Raw genomic sequence first — 21970 nt, 5'->3', positions numbered from 1 at the left:
AAAGAATACCAAATATTTAGAATTTTTCCACAAATTGGAATTACTTTTTTTTGACCCACTTTAATCGAGAGTTCAGGTTTTGCAAAAAGCTGCCTGACATGCTGCCCAGAATTAAAGGTCCTGGAAGCTCCAGCTGTCTCTGTTGCTGAAGAACCAGGGACTGAACGAGTCAAAGGATGCAGAATATGCCTTCCCACCAGCCTGCCGCTGAGGCTGCCAAAGAGCTGGGGAAAGGACCTGGCAGAAATTCAGGTTTCTTCCATCAGAATCCAGATATCAAAACTTGTCTGGCTGTTAGCATCACTTGAAAAGTTCTGTCAAAAAAAAATCCTGGCAAAAAATTGAAAATAATCTTTCATTACCTCAGTTAACATACAAATTCCCAAAAAAAGTTGAGACGGTCTGATGAAGCCTTAAGTACATCAAGGCCTTACAGAGGATGTGAAAAGATCCCAATGAGCTTAGAAGAACATGCAGAATACACTGCAGTAGAAAAATCTGTTGGTAGAATTTGAAGATAAATAAAACCTTGAAAATTCTACTCAAAAGAAAGGTGTTTTCTCCTCTTAAAAACTTCCTAATGTCACTTTTTACCTGGAACTGCCTTTTAGTGGTTGCACTGAACAAAACAAAAACACTCTTCCTCCTACCTTCCTTCTCCTCCCATTCCCGAATGCTGTATCTGATGCTGAATTCCTTGTCTTAGGAATGGAGTAACAGTTGCACTAGACAAAACCTGTATCATAAAAAACTCTTACAAGGAATAAGCATTGCAGGGGAAAGAAAAAAAAATAATATGAGAAAGAAAACAAGTGCTACTAAATTCTTGTGAAGTCGAAATAGACACACTCACATAGTTTATCTTTAAATATTATGCATCAAATAAAATCTTGTGGTTTTCCCATTCAAAAAGTATACAAGGAATTTTTGTTCCTATTTTAACCAGACAGCCTTAAAAATTATATATATTGAAATTCAGTGTTATCATATATATTGAAATTGAGTGAGACCATAAATTGAAAAATATATGGAAGCTTCTGAGGCTCACTGATGAAATCAGGAATGAGTGATACTTTGTCACAGATCATTTCTTTGATCACTTCAAATGAAACCTGTGGAAATAATAGCAGCTGTGGTTTCTCCTTTCCTTGCCCTTTTTTTCTTTATTTTTTTCCATTTTATTTCCCCCAATGTTATATTACCTTTATTTCTGAACCAAGGAAACTTATAACAGCAAGCTAAATTAATCTATCACAAATGTCCTTGCAACAGATTTCCTGACATATAAAAACACTTTTTTCCTGCAATGTAGAAGACCTGAAAGGCCAGGTCAAACAAATCCCACCAAATAATGTTCAACAGCAAAACTATTGAAACAAGAATAAATGTCGTTATTCACCCTTAGATTGCAGCTAGGAGCAGAGCAAGCTAATTGCTTCATTACAATGGACGGATTAAATTATTAAGAGAGAAGTGATTATCAATGGGGTTATACTGGATTCCTCATTTCTCCTGGCCGTACATTTCTACTGATGGCAAAATAGTGTTTTTAAAACCTTAAGTGTCCAGGAGGCTGAACTTTCTGTTTTCAAACGAGGACAATGTCACTTTTTTTATGCTTTAATCATTTTCTAATTAGAGTATTTCAACTTTTCCTAAAAAATATGAGAAAACATAACTTGTAAAAATCCAGCAACCTCCATATCCAACAAGAAAGAAGAAAAATCTGGGAGAACCCACATCACCACACACTATACTTAAAAACATGACTCCAGGGCAAGCTACAGGTTTTGCTGCAATAGATGCTGCTATATTACATAGGTAGTAGATACCACAATGCCATGCACCCTGTAGGTAATTGAATTTAGAAGGGGACCAATTCACATTCAAAAACCTAAACAAATCTTTTGTTGTGCATCAGGACTCAGATATCTTCACCTCTGTGATCAGCTATTGTTTATAGTATAATATAACTGTCACAAAGATGCTTCTTTTTTGTGGAAACCAAGACACAGGAAATCTGGAGGTACTTGGTATACACTTCAATTTTGAGCTATTCTGGAGTAATACCTCAAAGCTGAGTTGCATATCTGAATCCAGAGAACATGGAACATGTAGCATGCTGTAGATACTGGGAAATGTGTTCTGAGAAGCTCTTGGATTCTCAGTACTCAGCAGAGAATAGTATTCTATCTGAAACACAAGTTTTGCAACTTTATTTCTTTTCAACCACTAGACTTCCTAGGAAAAACTTTTGCAATACTAACATCCTTCCTCAAGGACAGAAAATAAAAGAAGCAGAAAGAGACAAAGTTGAGCACACTAAGATATGAGTCTCGTGGATGATGTGCTTTTGCTCTATTTTTACCAAAAGCCCAGAGAAAGGAACAAAACCTACTTGTGCTGCTTCAGGGGCAACATTTGTTCAAGGCAGTAAAAATGTATTTTGGGAGTGCAAAAGGATAATCTAAGTCAGATTTGTTCTTGTTTCTAATCACTTCCTTCTTTGTGAGAGTGCAGAGAATTCCAAAACTTGCTAACAAATGTTAAGGTCAATTCCCTCTCCACCTCTGCTCAGGAAACACCCACATAGCTGCTGGAGATGGAAAGTAGCAGTCCTGAAAAAAGCTTTGTATTTCTCCTCAGGACGGGCAGAAACAGGGTTGGGTGATTTCACTGTATGTTCAGCATTTTGACGTCATTCTTACAAGCACCTTGACTCAACCTATCCTTCCTCCAAAGAATATAGATCAATCTGCTCTAACTAAAACTGGATAAAACAGATTATTAAACTAAAGAAACATAGGGAAACTAAACTAGGGCAGAAATGTAGACTACAACTTCCTTTAAGTGTATCTGACAGATTGAGAAAGCACAAGTAGGTTGTAGCAAAGCAAGGAAGTGAATAAGCAAATGAAGAGAAGCTGATAGGAACCAGGCTCACGCATTTTGACTGGCACGGCTGTCTGTCAGAAGCAAATTAAAAACAGTGCTTCAGTTGGAAATGCTGCAGCTGACAGCACAAAAAAAAAGCTTCAACTAAGAGATGCCAGCTCTTAGAAATAACATTAATTAAATATGCCCTTTTAGAATTTCTTTACTTTGATTCTTACTTGGCCAAACTGGATGGATTTATCAGGACAGGAGTTAATTTTGTTAGCACCCATTTCTTTAGCAACTGAAATATAGGGATTTTCCACCAAAAAGAGCTAGTAAAAAGCTGTAGGGACAAAGATCATTCTAGGCAATATGACAGCTATATTTATATATTGTCTAGTAGAGATAAAACAGTGTTAAGGTGCTTTATATCATAGCACAGTAAAAAGCTTTGGATCAGACAGGCTTTCTTAATGAGACCCCAAAGGATACTGAGTAGCTATTGTTTCTTTTTCAAAAATAGTTGTATTTTTTATTAAAATAATATGTACACACATACAGAGGATATTTGAGATTTTTAGTAGTAGTTAAATGCATTCATAACTTCTACTTTGCATTTTATTATTGAAACAGCTTTATTTTAGCTTTAAATCAGAAATATTCTTCAAATATTTTTTATTTCCAGAAACATTTGTGTAAAAACTGATTCAGGTAACTCATATAGTGTACATGCTCTTAAAGTTAACTGTCTGTAAAGAGAGAGAACAAGAACCACTGAAACCCCTACTCTTCACCCTTTATCTACTGTAAACAAACAAAAACCTAAAGCTGTATCTACTTAAAAGCTGATGTCATAAGTGAAAATATCAATTTGCAATTTCCTTCAGCTCCTTCACTTTTTATTAATGTAAGCACAATACTTGCTACACATGTGATTATTCTTGAACTTTAACCCAAAGCTTTATCATGTTTGTGAAACACACTAATTTCAGTTTATTAAAATGTGAACCTTTATACCGTGTGTATTGCACAAATTGATGTTACACAAAAATATCAAGAGGTAGCAGAGTAGTCAAAGATGTATGAGGTTAATCAAGTAATTAAGTTTAAAAAATAAAAGGATCATACTTTAGAACCAACAGTGAAAACCATTAAGTGCTGATACTACAAGGCTTGCTAACTTCTTCACCTTTTCCAGGTACAGTGAATAGCTGGATTAATTTCAATAGTTATAATGGATAACTGTCATTTTGCTCTCTTGGTAGGATATTTCTGGACAAGGTGTCTCAATTTTCTGCATTTATTTTGCATATTTCATCTATTCATCTACATTTGGTGGAACGTTAGATATTATTATGTTTATCCACTTCTTTGAAGGGAAAATAGTCCCAATCTTTACAGAAATTACCAGAAAACACCTTACTGTGTAAGGAAAATAAAAACATCAGCAAAATATTAGGAGTCAGTCTATAATCCACGCTTTCACTACATGATCCTCCTGCTCAAGCAGTGGTAACAGTAAATGTTAATTTACTGCTAATAGGAAACTTGGAGGCCTATGCAGTGAATATGAAACGAAAAAAAAATGTCCTTTTTATCAAGTAAGAAGGAAAAAAATCTTACAAAACCAAAGAATACAATTCCAATGTGACAGAGTATGTTTTCATTTGTTTCAAGATTTCACCAGGATGGGCACTACACCTCACTTCAGATTGCTGTTCTCTTCACTCTTCCTCAGGCAGCAAAGATAGCTCAGGAAGTACAAATCCATGGCTTAAATTCTACAGGGCTGCAGCAAGGCTGGCTGCAGTCTCTCACTCCCGCATGGCCCTTATAGGTTTTGACATAAATGATGAGAAATGATGGACGTAATTTCTTTTCTTTCACAATAAGATTAAATAAGAAGTGATCTAATGACATTAGTAGACTTATAACAGAATAAAAGAATTCAAGTTAAACCAAAATTCGACTCTATTGTTTCATTATGGAAAAAAAAAATTTCAAGAAAGCAAAACAAGAAAGCCATTAAGTGTTTTATTTGCCAATGAAAGGGTCTAACCCAAACATTTTTTAGAAGCTTCATCCCTGGGGGAGTGAACAACTTCAAATTAGTCTGGTTTAAAATATGGAGAACTTACAGACTTAAATGGTCATCTCCCAGAACACTTTTATATACAAAGTGAATATAAAATGACAAAAATTGGAAAATCTTATCTTGTATCATTTAAATGGAAGTAAAATAAAAATATAAAATTAGAATTTACTTAATTTAAAACCTATATGGAGCATTGGAAGAAATATATAACTTCATGAGTGGAAAAAATTCTTGTTAAACATGAACATGTCTTTCACAATATCTTTCTTTTTTCAGAATAATTCCATTATCATCTCAGGTAGATCTCTATAGAAGTTCTATCCTCATTTTCTAGAGAGAGAAGCATCTAACATAAGTGCTCCTTCTTTACATATAGCATTAGGAGGAAAGACCTTTTGATATTTCATTTTACACTAACACAGGCATTCTAGGCAGCAGTACTACAAACCAGTAATGTAGTTACTGTACCTAGTCAGGCACTGGAAATTTTTAACAAGCCACTGAAACAGACTGACTATTAACCTGTGAAAAAGTAAAAGCTCACTATATCCTCCAGAAATGTGTGGCTAACATTGGTAGGAAAATGTTCAAAACAAAGTTGTAATAAAATTACTGGCTTCTGAATGAATATGACCTTTTTTAAGTGTATAATTTATTCAGATTTGGGGGTGGCGAATCTTTCCAGAAGAGTGGGCTTTGATTATGAAAAGAGGACCATCACAGTCATTTGGGGATATTACACATGTTAACATGTTAAAATATTGCTTTTGTAGTAATTTTTACCAGCATTCTAGAGGGGAGACATAAGAAAGGAGACAGCTGTTTTATTTTTCAATACAATGCAGATCAAAGATGACAGTTAGAGCAATCCAAGAGGAAAAAAAATTCTAACCAATAGTAGAATGTAGGTCCTAATGAATACTGGGCTAATATTAGCAGCCAAGTAGTACAAAATATGTGAATATTTAATATTCCTCCATAATAGTCCTAGTCCTGATAGATTCATTTCTCTTCTGAAAGAATGAAATGTCCTTCTAAATATAGAATTGCTTAAAAATAAGAATGCTAGGTAGGCATTCAGAAAATTGCTACTTCCATGGCAATATTTTTAATTGCTACATTTCTCAGTCATTTTTTTTTATTCAATTAAGTCAATGAGGCTACATATCAAATGCACAAGTAAGTCTGAGCCTGCAACTTAGCAGAATCAATTATTTTTATTGCAATTATTAAAAAAATTAAGTGCTTTGATGCAAGGTCTATCTTTTTCTTACATGTTAGCATAGACAGTAGCAATGATAAGTTCATACTTGGTATTTCTCTATATAATCTTTAAAATATTCAGTAGTTAATGAATTCATAAACCTAGCATATTGAATGCCAATCGTAATTTTTGTCATCTACAAGATCTCTATTTAAAATTATGTTTCAGTAACAGATTAAATTAGAACAAAACTATTTGTGTCCTCTTTTTAAAAATATTGATGTAGCCTATATTTCAAGTAAATTGCAAACAAACTTAGAGCCAAAGCCATCACACAGTTTAAATAATCAAATTTTCCCATACAAAATCTGAAATACTAGGGGTGAAGCAGCTCTCCCATGATTTTACACAACAAAAAGACTATCCAGTCATCTGTGAAAATACAAGTGTGTGTGTGTGCACTAGGGCCTTTGCTACACACCTTTCATTATTTATGTCTCAGATCACAATTGAAAATGCAACAACACAGCTTTACAAAGCTCATTCACTCAACCAGAGTCATCCGAGGTATTTCATATCTCCTTTCTGTCTTCACCCAATGAGCTGAAGTAATTTATGTCTGAAAATCAGAGCTTTAAAAGTGTTAAAGAAAACCTGCTGTTTGATATGGAGACACAAAACCTAGTTCTATCTAAAGTAACAACAGTAATGGCTTTCCAACTCCAGTTATTCAGCAGAAAAGTTTTATGAGCATTTTCTTTGTTTTCCTCACTGAAAATTCTCTGAACACTGATTTTGGTGGCATTGATTCATAAACCTTAAACAGCAACTTCAAAATCAGAAATCAGTTTGTACATGTACATGCTGATTTTCTCAATGACTGCAACATAACCAGTTTTGCAGACTGTGGAAGTAATGGTGAAATAATTCCTTTGCTCTCAGAGACTCCAAAAGTACTGTAGCTAATCTCTCTCAGCCCCTCAGCTGTGCTGGCTCAGCAGTTTGTAGGACTGTACAGTAAATCAGATGAGTTCCTTTCTGTAGCTTAAAAAGATGCTCTGCCAAAGTGATGAAGAGGAAAAATATTTTTTCATTAGCTTAACGTCCCTGAAATAGTTTCACTAGACAGTTCAGCAGACACTTGCACCAGGGCCATGATGGTGTCATGGAAGCAGGAAGGAGCAGCTGGGCTGGCAATGGAGCTGCGGGTGCTGCACTGACAGCATGGAACTGCCTGGGGCTCTGGAGCTGAATTTAGCCTCTCAGATCTATCTGCCTTCTGGAGAAGCCTCTCTTTTTCTTCATGTATGGAATTCCACAGGGACCCAGGAAGAGTAGCATCTCTAGGCTCAAGTTAGCCTTTACAAATATATTTGCTAAATAAATATTGTGGTGGATAAACCTTGTCTGGCTGCCAGACACCCATTGAGCCATTCTTTCATTCCCTTTCCTCAGCAGGACAGGGGAGAGAATATGATGGAAAAGCTCATAGGTCAAGATAAAGACAGAGACCACTCACCAGACTCTGATTTTGGAAGATTAATTTGAATTATTGTCACTTAATAACAGGGTAGGACAGTGAAAAAAATATCTAAAAACACTTTTTCCCTCTACCTCTTCCTTCTTTCCAGGCTCAGCTGTACTTATGAACCTTTTACCTCCACACTTGGAGCAGTGCAAGTGGAGGGGGCAGGGACATTGTGGTCAGTTGAGAGCTCTTCATCACTGTGACTCCTTTCTCCTCATACTTGTCCCCTGCTCCAATGTGGGGTCTTTCCCATGGGATACAGTCTTTACTGAACTGCTCCAGCATGGTCCTTCCCATAGCCTCCAGTTCTTCAAGAACTGCTCCAGGTCCCTTCCATGGGGTGCAGTCCTTCAGGAACATCTCGCTCCAGCATGGGGCCCCTGGAGAATCAGAAGTCTTGCCCAAAAACCTACTTCAGTGTGGGTTCCTGTCTCCACAGGCTGCAGAACCTGACAGGAGCCTGCTCCAGTGTGGGCTCTCCGTGAGGTCCCAGCTTCATACAAGGTGCATGCACCTGGCCTGGCCTGAGGTCCTCCACAGGCTGCTTGGCCGTGGTCTTCACCATGGGCTGCAGGGCAATCTCTGCTCTGGTGCCTGGAGGCACCTCCTGCTCCTCCTTCCTCACTGACTTTGGCGTCCTCATGGCTGTTTCTCCCATATTTTTCTCACTCCCTCTCTCTCACAGCTGCTGCACAGGATTTTTTATCTTCTCTCACACATTACCCACAGAGATAATGTGTGACTGCCCAGCAGTGTCACTGATGGATAATGTGGCCAGTGGCAGACCCACTTTGGAGCCGGTGGAAACCAGTTTTTTCTGACCTGAGAGCAAGTCTTGGTGTCTTCTGCCCACCCCTGCAACTTCACCCCAACACCTGGGCATGTAAATGCAGTACAAATACTTCCTTCACAGCAAAGAAGTGATAACATTGTTAGCTATGAATCTAGTGGGTTACATGCTCCCATATAAGTTCTTATGTAAGTTTCCATTTTTTATGGCAATATGAACTTAATTACAAATTAAAAGCCAAAGAACAGTTGGGTTGGTGAGCATCAGTTCAATAACTCCTTTCCTTCCTTTGTTTCACACACTGAGAAAATTTTTGAAGAAAATCTTTATTAAACTGAAACTAAGGGTAGAATATGTTTCAGTGATGTAATTACAAAAACTATTATGCAGATGTTCAAACAGTCCCTAAAAAGATACTAAGCAATAGAAAGTCACAGTAGAGTTCTGATATAAACCTCCTTCCACATCATAATACCATTCAGCAACTTTATAAATACTGAATGAAATATATTTACCTCCAAGATAGAAGATATTTAATGGCCATTTCCCTCTTTTAACACAAACCAACATCTTTCTTTTGGGCAGCTTTGCTGAAAATCCAGCAGTTCCACTGGCAGGCAAGAGCTGTTTTAAAATAGGTCATCATGCTTAGTCTTATTCATGTTAGGACTAGCAGTCCCTTTGAAATACAAATTTTTTGTGGATTACTATAATAAAACACTCCTAAGCTCTTATCAAAGAAAAACCTTGTGGCTATGAAGAGTGACAAAACATGTTACCAATTCTAAACTGTTCTTTCTTATTTAACCTAAAAATAAAATGAGGAGTATATCATTAATTATTTCAATAATAACAGGAAAAAATATACATCACTGCATTTACTTATTATGACCACGTGATCAATACCTACTGAACTGTGACTTAGTTTCCATAGTGAAACTCCAGATTCAGTGAATGCTTTTTGATTATAAAAGTTTTATTAGGAAAAATTGTAAGTCTAAACAAAGGCACTATTTTAACCCATATTCCTTTTAATAAACAAACTACTTACTTGTAATTAACTGGTCTTACTTAATTAAGAAATAGTTATTCATATCTGAGACATTAAGTTAGGACACAGTTTTATCATGGACTAATTCTATAATTTTTATCACTTCCTTGTGCAGAACAAATATGATCATTCATACTAAAAGTTAAAAATATAACTAAATGTTTATTTTGTCTTCTTCTATGATTGAGAATATCTGTAATATAGAAAGCTTGGGAATATATAACTCAGATCAAATTTTAGATAAGAGCACTGCAAGTTCTCCAGAAGACAAGCTCCTGTAAACTCTATAAAAGTAGCTAAAAACATTTCTCTTCCAAGCATATCTAAATAAATTCAAAATACATAAATGTACATTAGTGCTCAGCTATACCACATTAAATTGCATTCAGCTTTGGCCACCTGCATTTTCAGATATCAAGCAGACAGAATTCAAGGCTTTCAAATAACAAGTACTTTCTCCATAGTTTACCCTGAAAGCACCTTTTCTTGGCCCAGTGCCTTCACAGCATCCTCTACAGCAATTTCTCAGATGAACCATAAACAGGGCAGGAAAAAAACACATTTGAATTTTTTGGTACATATTTTTAAACTTGGAAGACACAGTTTTTAAAATAAATAGAGATACTAGGTAAAAATACAGGTTGTTTTAAATCATTTCACTTAACTTTAAAATCTGGTGGAATCTTTGGTAAAGTTCCACAAAGAAATTAGAATTACTGCTTCACTTGAAATGTCCTATGATGTAATATACACGTATTAGCATGGAAGTAGTATCAACATTTCAATATTTACCATTCACTTAAACTTAGCTCCTCAGACTTACTACTTATCTGTAAATCAGACTACCATCAAAATTTCAATAGGCATAACATTACTACCAATCCAAAAAGCTAATACATTAATAAAAACCAGAACGAACTGCTTCATTCTATCCATAGAATAAAAATAAATTCTTAATTTTAAATAGTTAATAGTGTTTACTGTGATATTTCATCACTTCATTACTGCAACATTACAAGTAGTTTGAAAAAGATTAAGATTTTCCTGAAGCATTTTACATTTAGTAAAAAACATGTGTTTGATAAAAGCCTAATCTTCAGCCTTCTAAACGTGGCAGTGATGCTATTTTTCTAGCTGTTAGATAATGCAGGGTTCAGCTGTCACTTGCTGTGCAGCAGTCGGTTACACAGAATGAAATGAATCATAATGGCAATGACTAGCCAAATTAATGAAAGCATGCTGAATCAAAACCCATGCTCCCAAACTGTCTTAGGGCCTGATTCAGCAAAAATATACTTTATTTCATACCATACAGCATAATCCATAGATACCTGTTTATCCAGACTTTCAAAGCAAGGAAAATGCTGGATTCAGAATGCACAGCAGGATAAGAGTATGTTTTTAAGAGACTGCCATTGAAAGTGACCTATCAACTTGTAAATACACAGTAGCTAAACAAATATCATTAAAACAATACATAGCAAAAGAGAGATGGTGTGTGAGCTAAGGAAAGGAGCTGTCAAACTGAGTTTATAGAGCTTTCTTTGGGTCTTAATGTTACACTGTTTTAAGCCTACAAGTAGTAGACAAATCCTGTTTGTGACTTCCCATCTAGCAATCTGATAGATAGCATAGCTTCATCTATGAGATTCTGCCTTAAAATATCTGTTAGTCATTCTTATTGGGGAATGGCATATGAAGGTTTTCTTTGCAATGTTCTTTTGATGATGGGCATGCTTAATCTCACATGCTGGAAAGATTTTATATTCCAAGGTCTTCTTTTAGATCTCATTCTTCAAAGGCTTTCTCAATTCAGTATAAAAAAAATTACCAAATCCTAAGAATAACCATGGACTAGAAGGGAAGCATTCTCAGGTTCCCAGCGGTGAGTCTCAAATAGTAAAGTTATGGATAAATGAGCATATCCTAATTAATAATTTCTAGAAATATAAGCAAAATATGCAGATTGACAAACAGGTTCTAGGGAACTGTAAACGTCAATGTCAGCAGGGAAAGTGTCCACAGCATTCTTATAAGACCAAATAATGAAGAGTTACTTTCAAAGGCAGATCTCTGCAGGGCAGACTCACCTTAACTAGTTCCAGAAGTCTGCAAGATAGACCTGTATGTCTGACATATTCACTCTATCTTCTTTTTAAGTCACAGCCAGAAATAGGCTCTGCAATTCATCTGGCCTATTTGAAATGTCTAATTTAAGATGAGATGGATCACATCCTAAAGGCACCTCCTTATTTCCATTTGCTTCAAATTGAACCGAAGTTATTTCAGATATGGATGTCTTCCTCTAGGTATTCAGATCTGGTCAGAAGAACCCCAAAGAATTTCTGGGCTCAAATAGTGTAATTCAAGCTCCAAATGATGTAAAGTGGGAATGAAAGAAATACCAAAACTGAGGCAATGATTTTCATTAACCAAATAGTTCTATGAGAGCTGAACTTAAAGAAGTCTGATTTTGTGAGGACTAACACCTCATGATGGATTTATTTTGATGTCAATGCTGGTTCTCGCTTATAAAAATTTCTTGGTATGTAGAACAGTGTGAGTAGACTTTTTCAGTCAGGAGTATGGACAATCACTTCCACTACTCATCTTCTTCTTTTCATTCAACCCTTAGTAATTATGCATTTTTGGGACCTCAAATTTATGTCAAATTTTCTGTAAGTTAACCAACATCTTGCACCTACTGAATAAATATGGAAGCAGATGCAACAGTTTCCCTTACAATATAACATTTGTGTATTTCCAAATTGGTGAAAGACCTCCTTTATCAGGAAGAGATTTGAACATAGCTCTCTCTTCCCAATTAACAAGTTATGAGTAAAACTGGAAAAGTTTATTCTGCTTCCTAACAATGAAGGCATGCAATTGTGCAGTCAGGAAAGTGAATGTATGGACAGGAAAGAGAAAGTCAAAATATCTCTGATTAGGATACTCTCTCTCTAGAGGCAAGTCCTCATTCTTGCTCCAAGGGCTGTTGTGCATTTTATTTAAGCACTTGAATGCGAATTCATAAGAGGCATCTGACAGAATATAACTCAATGGCACTAAAGATAAACACTGCATAGCTGAGGTAATCAAATTCAAAATACAAAATGAAGAATGACTGATTCAACAAGAGTTCTGCAGAAAAGCGTGGTGAAGGGATAGTAGATCACAAGCTGACCATGAATCTCTAAGTGCTATATCACACCATGAATCCATAAGTGCTTTGTCAGAACAAAAACCTCAAACACATGTGACATTGTCTGTACAAGGAAAGAGTTCTGTGCAAGACAGTTTTATTCCCATGTTCTCCACATACACTTTTAGAATATATGTCTGAGTTTGGAGAATCTATCTAAAAAAAAAAATCATTCAAAAAGTATATATAAAGATCAGCAGCAAGAATTGTCAGAAGTCTAGAAAATATGACCTGTTGAATCCACAGAAAGGAGTGATGAGAATATACAGGAGGAGATATGATCACATTTGTGAAATACATATAAGATTGCTGCAAACAGAAAAATAACAGACTGCCTTGCATTTCCATTGCTGACAGAGTAAGTAGGAAATGGTAGGAAAGATATTTGAGTTTAACAGTAAGGGGAAAATTCCAGTGGTAAGGATAAGGACTTTGAGTAACTGAGACAAATTATCTAAGGAATTCAAGAAATCTCCATCCCTGGTTGAGTCAGAAGTAGAGTCATTATTTTCATGCCTTTCATTAATAACCTATCATTTGAAAAAATGTAAAATTTTCATACTATATACTAAAATCTGTTTGGCCCACTCGTCACTTTCTGCTACATAGGAAACACAGCTCTTGCAGAGATGATTAGCTTGAATTCAGTGCATTTGCTATGTCCCCATGCCTCGGCCAGAAAGTCTATTTATTTCACTGATTAGGTGGGGTCTCACAATTGCAAATCACTGGTTTAGACAAATAAGTGTCAGAAACTGCCATCTTAAGAGCTGGTCATGCCTTGAGGCAAAGGATGAATTGGAAGACCTGTTGAGGTCATGAACAGCAATGTTTTCTATTATTCTATGTGTTCTCTGGGCTTTAAACAACTTTAAAATCATGGCTTCTCACTCATCCTTTCTGTAATCAGAAAAATGTATAAATGCACCAAGAGTTAGATAAACACTGTATGGAAAAAGATTTCTTGCTAACATACTGGAGTACACATTTCTGAAAAGTTATACAAAAGATGGTTGTAAACCATTTTCCAAAATAGGTTAACTGCTTCTAACTCACTATTTTATTTAAAGGTGAAAAACATTTTCTGTCCTTCATATGCTTCAGATAGTACACATTCTAAAGGAAGTCTGCCCTCAAAAATACACAGAACCAAAATGCCATGTTATATCAAATACCCAGCACTGTTATGACCAGTTAAATACTCTGCGTTCAAATACAATATTATATTTGCTATAAGAAATGATTCACCTTAAAAATATTAATGTCAAATAAAGAATAGGTCATCAGGAAGTATTTAAGCAATCTCATATGAGATTTAGGAAGGAAGAGCCAACCCCATAGAGACAGTAAATAAAGAAAATAATAGGTTTTATGTGTTATTTAAAGTTTAAAGATTTTCTTATGAATTTTCTAAATAGAAGCACTCACACCTGTTTGAAACACAAGTTCAACCCTTGTTAACTCCTGCTAGAACAAACAGGATATCTCACTATATTTTTAATAAAAAGTTTAAAGTTTAAATCAAATATATTCTTTATGGCCTCACATCTCAAAACTTAGAAACTCCTAAAGATATAGATACATAAAGTCAACTATTATGACTATCACTTTTCCCCTATAAAAATGCATGAATTTGATTTCTTTATCAAAATGCAACAGAGATCACTCTGCAAGCAGGTAATGTGATGACAGCTGATATTTGCATTCAAGACTATAAACACAGTGCCTTCCACCTTCAATGACAGAAAACAGCAGAAATATCTTTGAACTCTTACTGTCCAAAAATTACATGTATTTACTACTTATATGCACTGCTCTTCCCCCATACAATCTCTTATGTTACATTAACATTTACAGTCTCAGTCCTTACTGACCTCTTTGCAGCTTCAAGACCGTAGCTTGGAGAAATTACATGAGGACACAGTCACCACATGATATCATGCAGAAGCAGCTGTTGAGGAGAGCACTGATTTTGCAATGTTACTGTATCACCAAAAGTATAATAACTCCTGAGATGAAGTTGTTGGAGTTTACTGAGTTTACAAATGCATTACCAGATTTGGTATAAGCTGCTTTTATTAATAAACTATAACATACCCTCAACAGAGTTACTTCAAGGATGTAACAGTTCCTCCTGTTACACCATGTAGTCCCACAAAAGACATCTAAACTCAGTAAGCATTGAAAACAATATTGGTTGATATGAAGTTCAGATCTATAATATGAATAACTTTGTCTGAATGATGACTTTTTTTGAATACCATTTGTAGACAATTAGTATTTCAAGAGATTCTTCCTGCTTATGAGTTTAAATTAAAAGACTTGCCCACTCCTAGAGAGATTAGGTTGCCTAAGGTAAATTGTAGCTAATAAACTTGATATAGTAAGACATGTTATTAAAACAGCCCACGTGATCTAAACTTAATTTAAAAAATCATCCTTACCTCAAAGCTCATTGTTAATGTATAACATCTGTGGCAGTAAAACAGGTATAGATGAGATCATAACTCATCCCTTTGTGTGCTCTTGGGGTTTTATCTTCCCAAATTTCTGTCAAAAATGCATCATCAGTGAAGATGTAGGGGGAAAAGGAAAGATGACACCAAAATAATCTTTCTTGGAAAAGGTTGGCCTAATGGTCTTGGGAACTGCCCTAGTATTCTGATTGACTGCAAATATGGTAACAAAATTTGAAGGAAGCCACTAAAGCAAAAGGGTGAGAGGTGACATTAAGATGAAGAAAATCCCATTCCACTGGATTAAAATTCCAAAATCAAACTCCTATTTTACTTTTTCCTCCCTATTATGGAACTTTTAATATATTTCAAGTATTTTAAAACTTCACTGGCAGGGTAAAAACACATTTTAAACCAGTTCTGCAGTAACCTATCACTTCTGTGCATTTTGACACTTAAAATACATACACTAATTAGCCATTGGTTCAATGGAAAAATCAATTATTTGACATTCTCAGTTATTTAGATGTTACCCAGCTCAGAGATGCTGAGACAAAACTCAGAATGGACCATTCAGTCCCCTAACCTCACCTCCAGAGACCACTGCATTTCACCCAGTCACTGCTTTCTAGGATACAGTCTCAGCACCTTAAAATTATCATCTCCACTCCTTTCTTTTATTAAATTAAATGATTTTTTTCTCTTTTTTTTTTCAAAAAAGTGCAGAAATATATTTATTTTACAAGATTACAGAAAGCACATACTATGTGGTCTTGAATGTCTATTTTGGGGGTTCTTTGGTAACTAAATCCTCTATCTGTTCTACTATTGCTCAGCCCCATATGATGTCAAGCCTGTCTTCATCCAAACAATCCTACTTGTACTTCTTGAATGTGGGAACGTCAGCACTATTGCAGGCTTCTAAAACTTTACTCAACATAAACATTATCAAGCCAAATAATTAGTATAACTGCCACTCTGTATAATATCCAAATATGTTCTGCTTAGTCACTAAGAGGAAGTACTACTTTAATCAATTGTAGGCAGTGTCTAAAAGTGCTTTAGATTCTTTAGAGAAAAATCATGAACACTGAGTCTTCTTGAAGAGCAAATGATACAAGCCATAACAACCTGACAAGTATTATCTGCAGTATAAAATGTCTAAGCATGTGTAAGAGTGAAGAGCAAGGAATAATGACAATTTTGAGAGAGACTCAAAAGGCAGTACAAATTATTAAAACACAAGAGAAGGGAGATGATAAAGAATATTACGAGGGAGAGGAATGAGGTAGAAGGAAGGGAAGAGGATATAGCAGGGCAGGAAAGAGGGCAAGTATCCTTCTCAACCATATATATACAGTATATATATTGTTCCACTATCACTTATTTTATACTGCATAAAGTTATTAAAGTCACTTAGACCATATTTTATTTTATAATGCATAGAAACAAGAGCAAAATTATGAGTGGTGTAGCAACAAACTGATCTAATCAGCACTCCAAATTGAGACAAAATGCAGTGCAAAATTGTGGAAGCATAACTTGACCAACATTGCCTGAAGTCCCACTTTACTGTTTAGTCAAAACCAAATCTTTTTGTCTTACTCTATAAACTTTAGGAATTCCTATACATATATCCATTTTCCAAAAGCAAAATTAATAATCACCATATATCTCTTTCTCTTCTCCAGTCCTGAAATCCAAATCCAAAACATACAATGCTTTTAAGACAGTGTAAATCAGTTGATCATATATAAAGTAGTATAATTATTTATAAAATAGTACAATAGCTTTGTGAGTCTGACATTAACACTCCAGTGAGTCATGGCCATCAATGTATTGCTTCCTCTTCCCCAGGTGAGCATCCTGCCCCAGACCTCTGTATGACCACAGTGTCATACAGAGTACACACAGCCCAGCTTGCTTGAGGTCTGCTTGTCAGAGATTTTGTTTCATTCGGTGTAACTACCCCATTTTTACCATGTCTGTGCCATCACTACCACAGTAACGGAGCCTGCAGTCAGATGTACCTTCCTAAGGCTCACTCTGGACTTGACAGTGGAGAGAGCCACCATCCTCTACCTAGCTCAATATGTTTCCACCTTGCTTGTCCCCTTAGGTAAATCAGCTGACAAAACCATACACTTTTAAAAGAAATCTTTTATAAGGACCTAGTGGTAAATCTGTGATACTTTGCAAATATATGAAAAGTTGGACTATTTCCTAACAAAATTTCTTTGGGGAAAATTTGTCTACTACTGGGCCAAATTCTCCATACTCATGAAGTTGAAATACATGTCTTTTCAGAGCTATGAGTCTGACTTTATGAGGAGAGCATTTTATCTTTAGAATTGCTTAGCAAAGGAGCTGGAAACTCATGATATTTCAAGAAGAAAAGTGTAGATGCATATCACACAGAACTGAAACAGAAGTCTTAATAAATAATGGCAGCATCCTAACATCTATAATTTTTTTCCTTTGTGCATTCTCTCAATACAGTACTCTGATACACAAATAAAGTATAAATTAAAAGTAAAAAAGCACAAGACTGATCCCATAAATCAGTTCATATGGAGGAAATGTGCTGTCTAAAATCTGTTTAAAAGCTTACACACACAAAACCAGATTTTTTAAGAGGAAGGACGTGCACAATTTAAAGGAAAAGTCATCATCAAAAATTCTATCCTCTATCTAAGTCAGTAAAATATCCACAAAGAAAAACATTGAAAATATGTAAATATTCTTTAAGCAGCAAAGACTTACACCCAGAGTACAGACATAAATTCACTCTGTCACGCATTATGCATATTAAATGTTATGCAAAATATATATTAAATAACCTTGTCAAAAAGACACCTTCTTAGCACATAACACTCAAAATGTACTCCAAGGGTCTCAAAAATTCCAGAAGAGAGACAGTCAAAGCAGCAGAGTTTGCCACCTGTCCTTTTTAAAGCAGAAGCTCCACCTCAGGAATACAGTGCACAACTGTAGCTCAGCATATTTCACAGACCAAACCAGGCCAAAAGAGAGAGCAAATCTGGAAAGCTTCTGCTTTCCATGCCATCATGTTCCATCAAATCCTGGCAAGAATTCATGCTGACCCGATCACTATTAGTTGCTGCAGATTACAACTCAATACCATCTGTATTCCCTTTCCCCAAAAAGAGTAAAACAAGCATAAGGAGAAGTTATGTATCTATTTTAAATCCACACATATTTACCCCAGGGAGTGAAAGGAAAAGAATAAATAGTCCACATTACAGATGTGAGTCACACTACTTAATGCTCTTTTGGAAAATGCTCAAATACCACAGTGATGGGCACAGCATAAGAATTTGAAAAACACAAGATAGAAATAGAATGGAGAAAGGAAGTAGAGCCCAGGGACTAGCCATTCATACTGACACTCAATCACCATAAATTACAAAAAAAAAAAATAGAGGGAATACATTTGTGCTGTTTTCTTCAACATTTGAACAGTTCTTGTGTTAATATCTCTAAATGTCAGCTCTTGTTTTCAGCATCTTTTTTTTATCCTGCTATATTTCTCCATGGAATGAAATGACACAATTTTATTGCTGAGGCAAAAATACCTTCCACTTCAAAAGAAACATGCCTTCGAGGAGAATTACACTTGAACAAAGACTGCAGGATTTAGCTCTATATTTATCTCTATGCAATAACAGTAGTTCATTCATATAAACATGGAGGGTTTCTTTTTTATTCTTTCTCTTATTTTGACAGAAGGAAAATATCTCTCAAGAGAATTAAACTCAGTAATAACTACATAAAGATGCTGGTATGACTTTGGTGAAGGGTTGTGATTGATAAATATGCTAGATATTTTTAGAATAAACATGTATCTGATGGTTCAAGGAAACACTTCATTTTAAGAAAAATGAAACTGATGAGTTATTCATCTGACACCAGCTCACTTCTCACTAACCCTCTAAAATATTGTGGGCCATCTATTCCAATTCCATTGATAAGAGCATTTTCCTAATAGTGCAGCTTTAGGCCGTCCTTTATGTATGAACTTTACACCATACCATCTCCCTTGCAGCTTACACAGAACTCAAGAGGAACTTTTAGTGAGACATAATGAGAAACTAAACCCCACGTAAAGTTTATCTTTAGATTTGATGAAGACCTTTTTTTTGCCCATTGTCTGCTTCCAAGATTCTGAATATTACAAATGAAAACAATTCTGTTTCATTTCTGAAGTTAGTTTTACCTTGCCATTACTTGAGAACAGTTTATTCTCCATTTGCAAGCTTAACCATTCAAGCTATTGATATCATACTTTATATTTGATCATAAATATTACTGCCCACAGTACAAGTTGACAGGAGCCTTCTTTAAAATTTTATTGCTATTATTATATATTTAAAATGCAACCTTAATTCCTTAAATTCCTGTAGCTTCCAACTTGAACTTCCATTTTTGTTAATAATTTTTAGAGTGCAGAAATTTTAGACAAAAGTTTGTATTTTTGCATTTGATATATCACACAATTTAATAAAATAAAGGAGTCTAAATTGTTTCAAAATAAAAGTATCCCAATAGCAAACAAACTGTAGAGCAAGAGACTAAGATGTGGTGACAAAAGAAGATATGGTACTTTATTTCTAGTGCTCAGATTACATTGACATGCTTCAGAATGTTCATCCAACAAAAAACCTTTTTAAACAGACTTTGAAATGTTTTTATGAGTTCTCCTCAACACTTAAGAGCTGTCACACGAATGATATTTGAAGTTTTTGCTATGATGCCAATAATAATGCAATGAATCTTGGAAACAGACTCTAAAGTCAGCAACTGAAACCCAGAAGACATCTTCCAGGTGCTGAGTGTCAAAGGCCAGCTGCAATTAACATGTCCAAGACACGACGCTAATTTTGGTACCAAAAAAAACGCTAAGAGTTTCAGCTTCACCACACTCATCAAAATCATCTTCACTATAGCAGCAGCTTTGCTTATTTTTAAACCATTAGAAGTCAGCGTGGTTACTCCATCACGAAGGGAGAACAGTTTTCTCGACTTTACTCAGTGTCTGCCAGCCCGACTGGAGAAGGGCGTGACCCGCGCCATGCACGGCAGCGGGACCCCCGTGCCTGCAAGGAGATCGGTGTCTCCCGGGGAATGAGGCATAGAGCACGGGGAAAGCTGGAGCTTCCCCGGCCCGGCGCTCCTGTCCGGACACTCCCTGTGCCGAGCTGGGTCGGGGGTCGCGAACAGCTCCCGGTGCTGGGCCGGGCACGGTGGCTGTGGACAGCTCCCGGTGCTGGGCCGGCAGGGTGGCTGTGGACAGCTCCCGGTGCTGGGCCGGCAGGGTGGCTATGGACAGCTCCCGGTGCTGGGCCGGGCACGGTGGCTATGGACAGCTCCCGGTGCTGGGCCGGCAGGGTGGCTGTGGACAGCTCCCGGTGCTGGGCCGGCAGGGTGGCTGTGGACAGCTCCCGGTGCTGGGCCGGCAGGGTGGCTGTGGATAGCTAGCTCCCAGCGCTGAGCCGGGTCGCTCCGGACAGCTCCCGGAGCCGGAGCTGGGGCCGGGGACGGGTCTGCCCCCAGGCCCGCGCCAGGCAGGCGGAGGGAGTCCCGCTTTCCCCGGCGCCGGGGCTCACGCTTGGAAAGAGCAGCGGGGCGGGGGCGGGCGGCAGACACGTTGTCGGGGGAAGATGGCGGCTGTGGCTAAACCCACCCAGCCAGGCGGCCGGAGCCCAGGCCCCGGCGGTGCCGCTCCGCCAGGCAGGGCCGCCGCCGCCAGCCCGGAGCCCGCCGCGCCCCCAGCACCGGGCCCGGTGCTGCCGGTCCGCCCCCTCCGGCGGCGCCGACCGCCGCCCCGACCCACCCCCGTCCTCCCGATGGAACACGCCGGGTGAGGACGGCACCTGTGCGGCCATGTTGGGCGCCTGGTTCCCGCCGGCGCCGGGGCGTGCGGAGCCGGAGCCGCCCCGCGGAGCGCGACCAAGGCAGGCGCCGAGCCTTGCCCCGTCCCTGGCCGCTCCCGCGGGTCCCTCCTGCATTGCCCCACACTCGCCCGGCGCCGAGCACCCCTGCCCGCCCCCAGCAGCCCGACTCCTCTCTCCCGCCCTGGCCGTGTCTCCCCCGGGGCCGGAGGAGAGACTTCCGCGGCCGCGAGCCCGGGAGCACGAGAAAGGGATGCGCCCGCCCTTACTTGAGCACGGATTGCTCCTTCTCCTCTTCTTTCTTCTGGCGGTCCATGACGGCCAGGATGATCTTCCGCTCTTCCTCCGTGAGGTGGCTGAGGTCCGGCATCTCGGGCTGCGGGGCCGGAGGAGGCTGAGGAGCGGCGGGGCCGCTCCGGGGCCCGGCGGGAGCCGACATGTTTGGTGGGAGCTGCCGCCGCCGCTACGAGAAGCGCTGCCCGAACTCCAGCAGCACCCGCGGGAGCGGCCGGCGCCGGGAGAAACACATACAAATCAATACCCTGTAATCAACCGGCAGCCTAATGACGGCCCAGCCGGGGAGGGGCGGGGTGCCCGGCAGCCCCGACCTCGCACCCACCCGCCGGGCCGCCGGCGGCAGCGGGAGGACGGGGACGGAGGGGCCCCGGGGGGCGAGCAGGGGGAGCGGGGAGAGGGCAGCGCCGGGAGAGGAAGGGCCGGGGGCGGGGTGGGAAGGGAGAGGGGAGAGGGCAGGATTAGCCGCGGGAGCGCTGTGGTTTGGGTGCGAGCGAGATTATCCCAACCCTGAGCGCCCAGCGGGGAGAGGGGGGACGGAGCGAGCGTCGTGGGGTCAGG

General features: G+C 38.4%; 1 protein-coding gene across 44 annotated transcripts in view; it reads right to left on the bottom strand.

Annotated features, from left to right (window-relative positions):
- The window catches only part of RIMS2 (regulating synaptic membrane exocytosis 2), a 447523-nt gene extending 425954 nt beyond the window's left edge, over positions 1–21569 (bottom strand). For all 44 annotated transcript variants that reach the window (XM_088177854.1, XM_088177865.1, XM_088177882.1 and 41 more), the window contains exon 1: positions 21385–21569. In XM_088177854.1, coding sequence (XP_088033980.1) covers positions 21385–21554 — 170 coding nt within the window. In that variant the 5' untranslated portion in view covers positions 21555–21569. The remainder of the gene's footprint in view (positions 1–21384) is intronic.
- Between the last annotated feature and the right edge of the window lie 401 nt (positions 21570–21970).

The sequence above is a fragment of the Sturnus vulgaris genome, chromosome 1, assembly GCF_052056855.1.
Source record: "Sturnus vulgaris isolate bStuVul1 chromosome 1, bStuVul1.hap1, whole genome shotgun sequence".
Classification (NCBI taxonomy): Eukaryota; Metazoa; Chordata; class Aves; order Passeriformes; family Sturnidae; genus Sturnus; species Sturnus vulgaris.
This window is presented reverse-complemented; position numbering and strand designations above follow the sequence as displayed.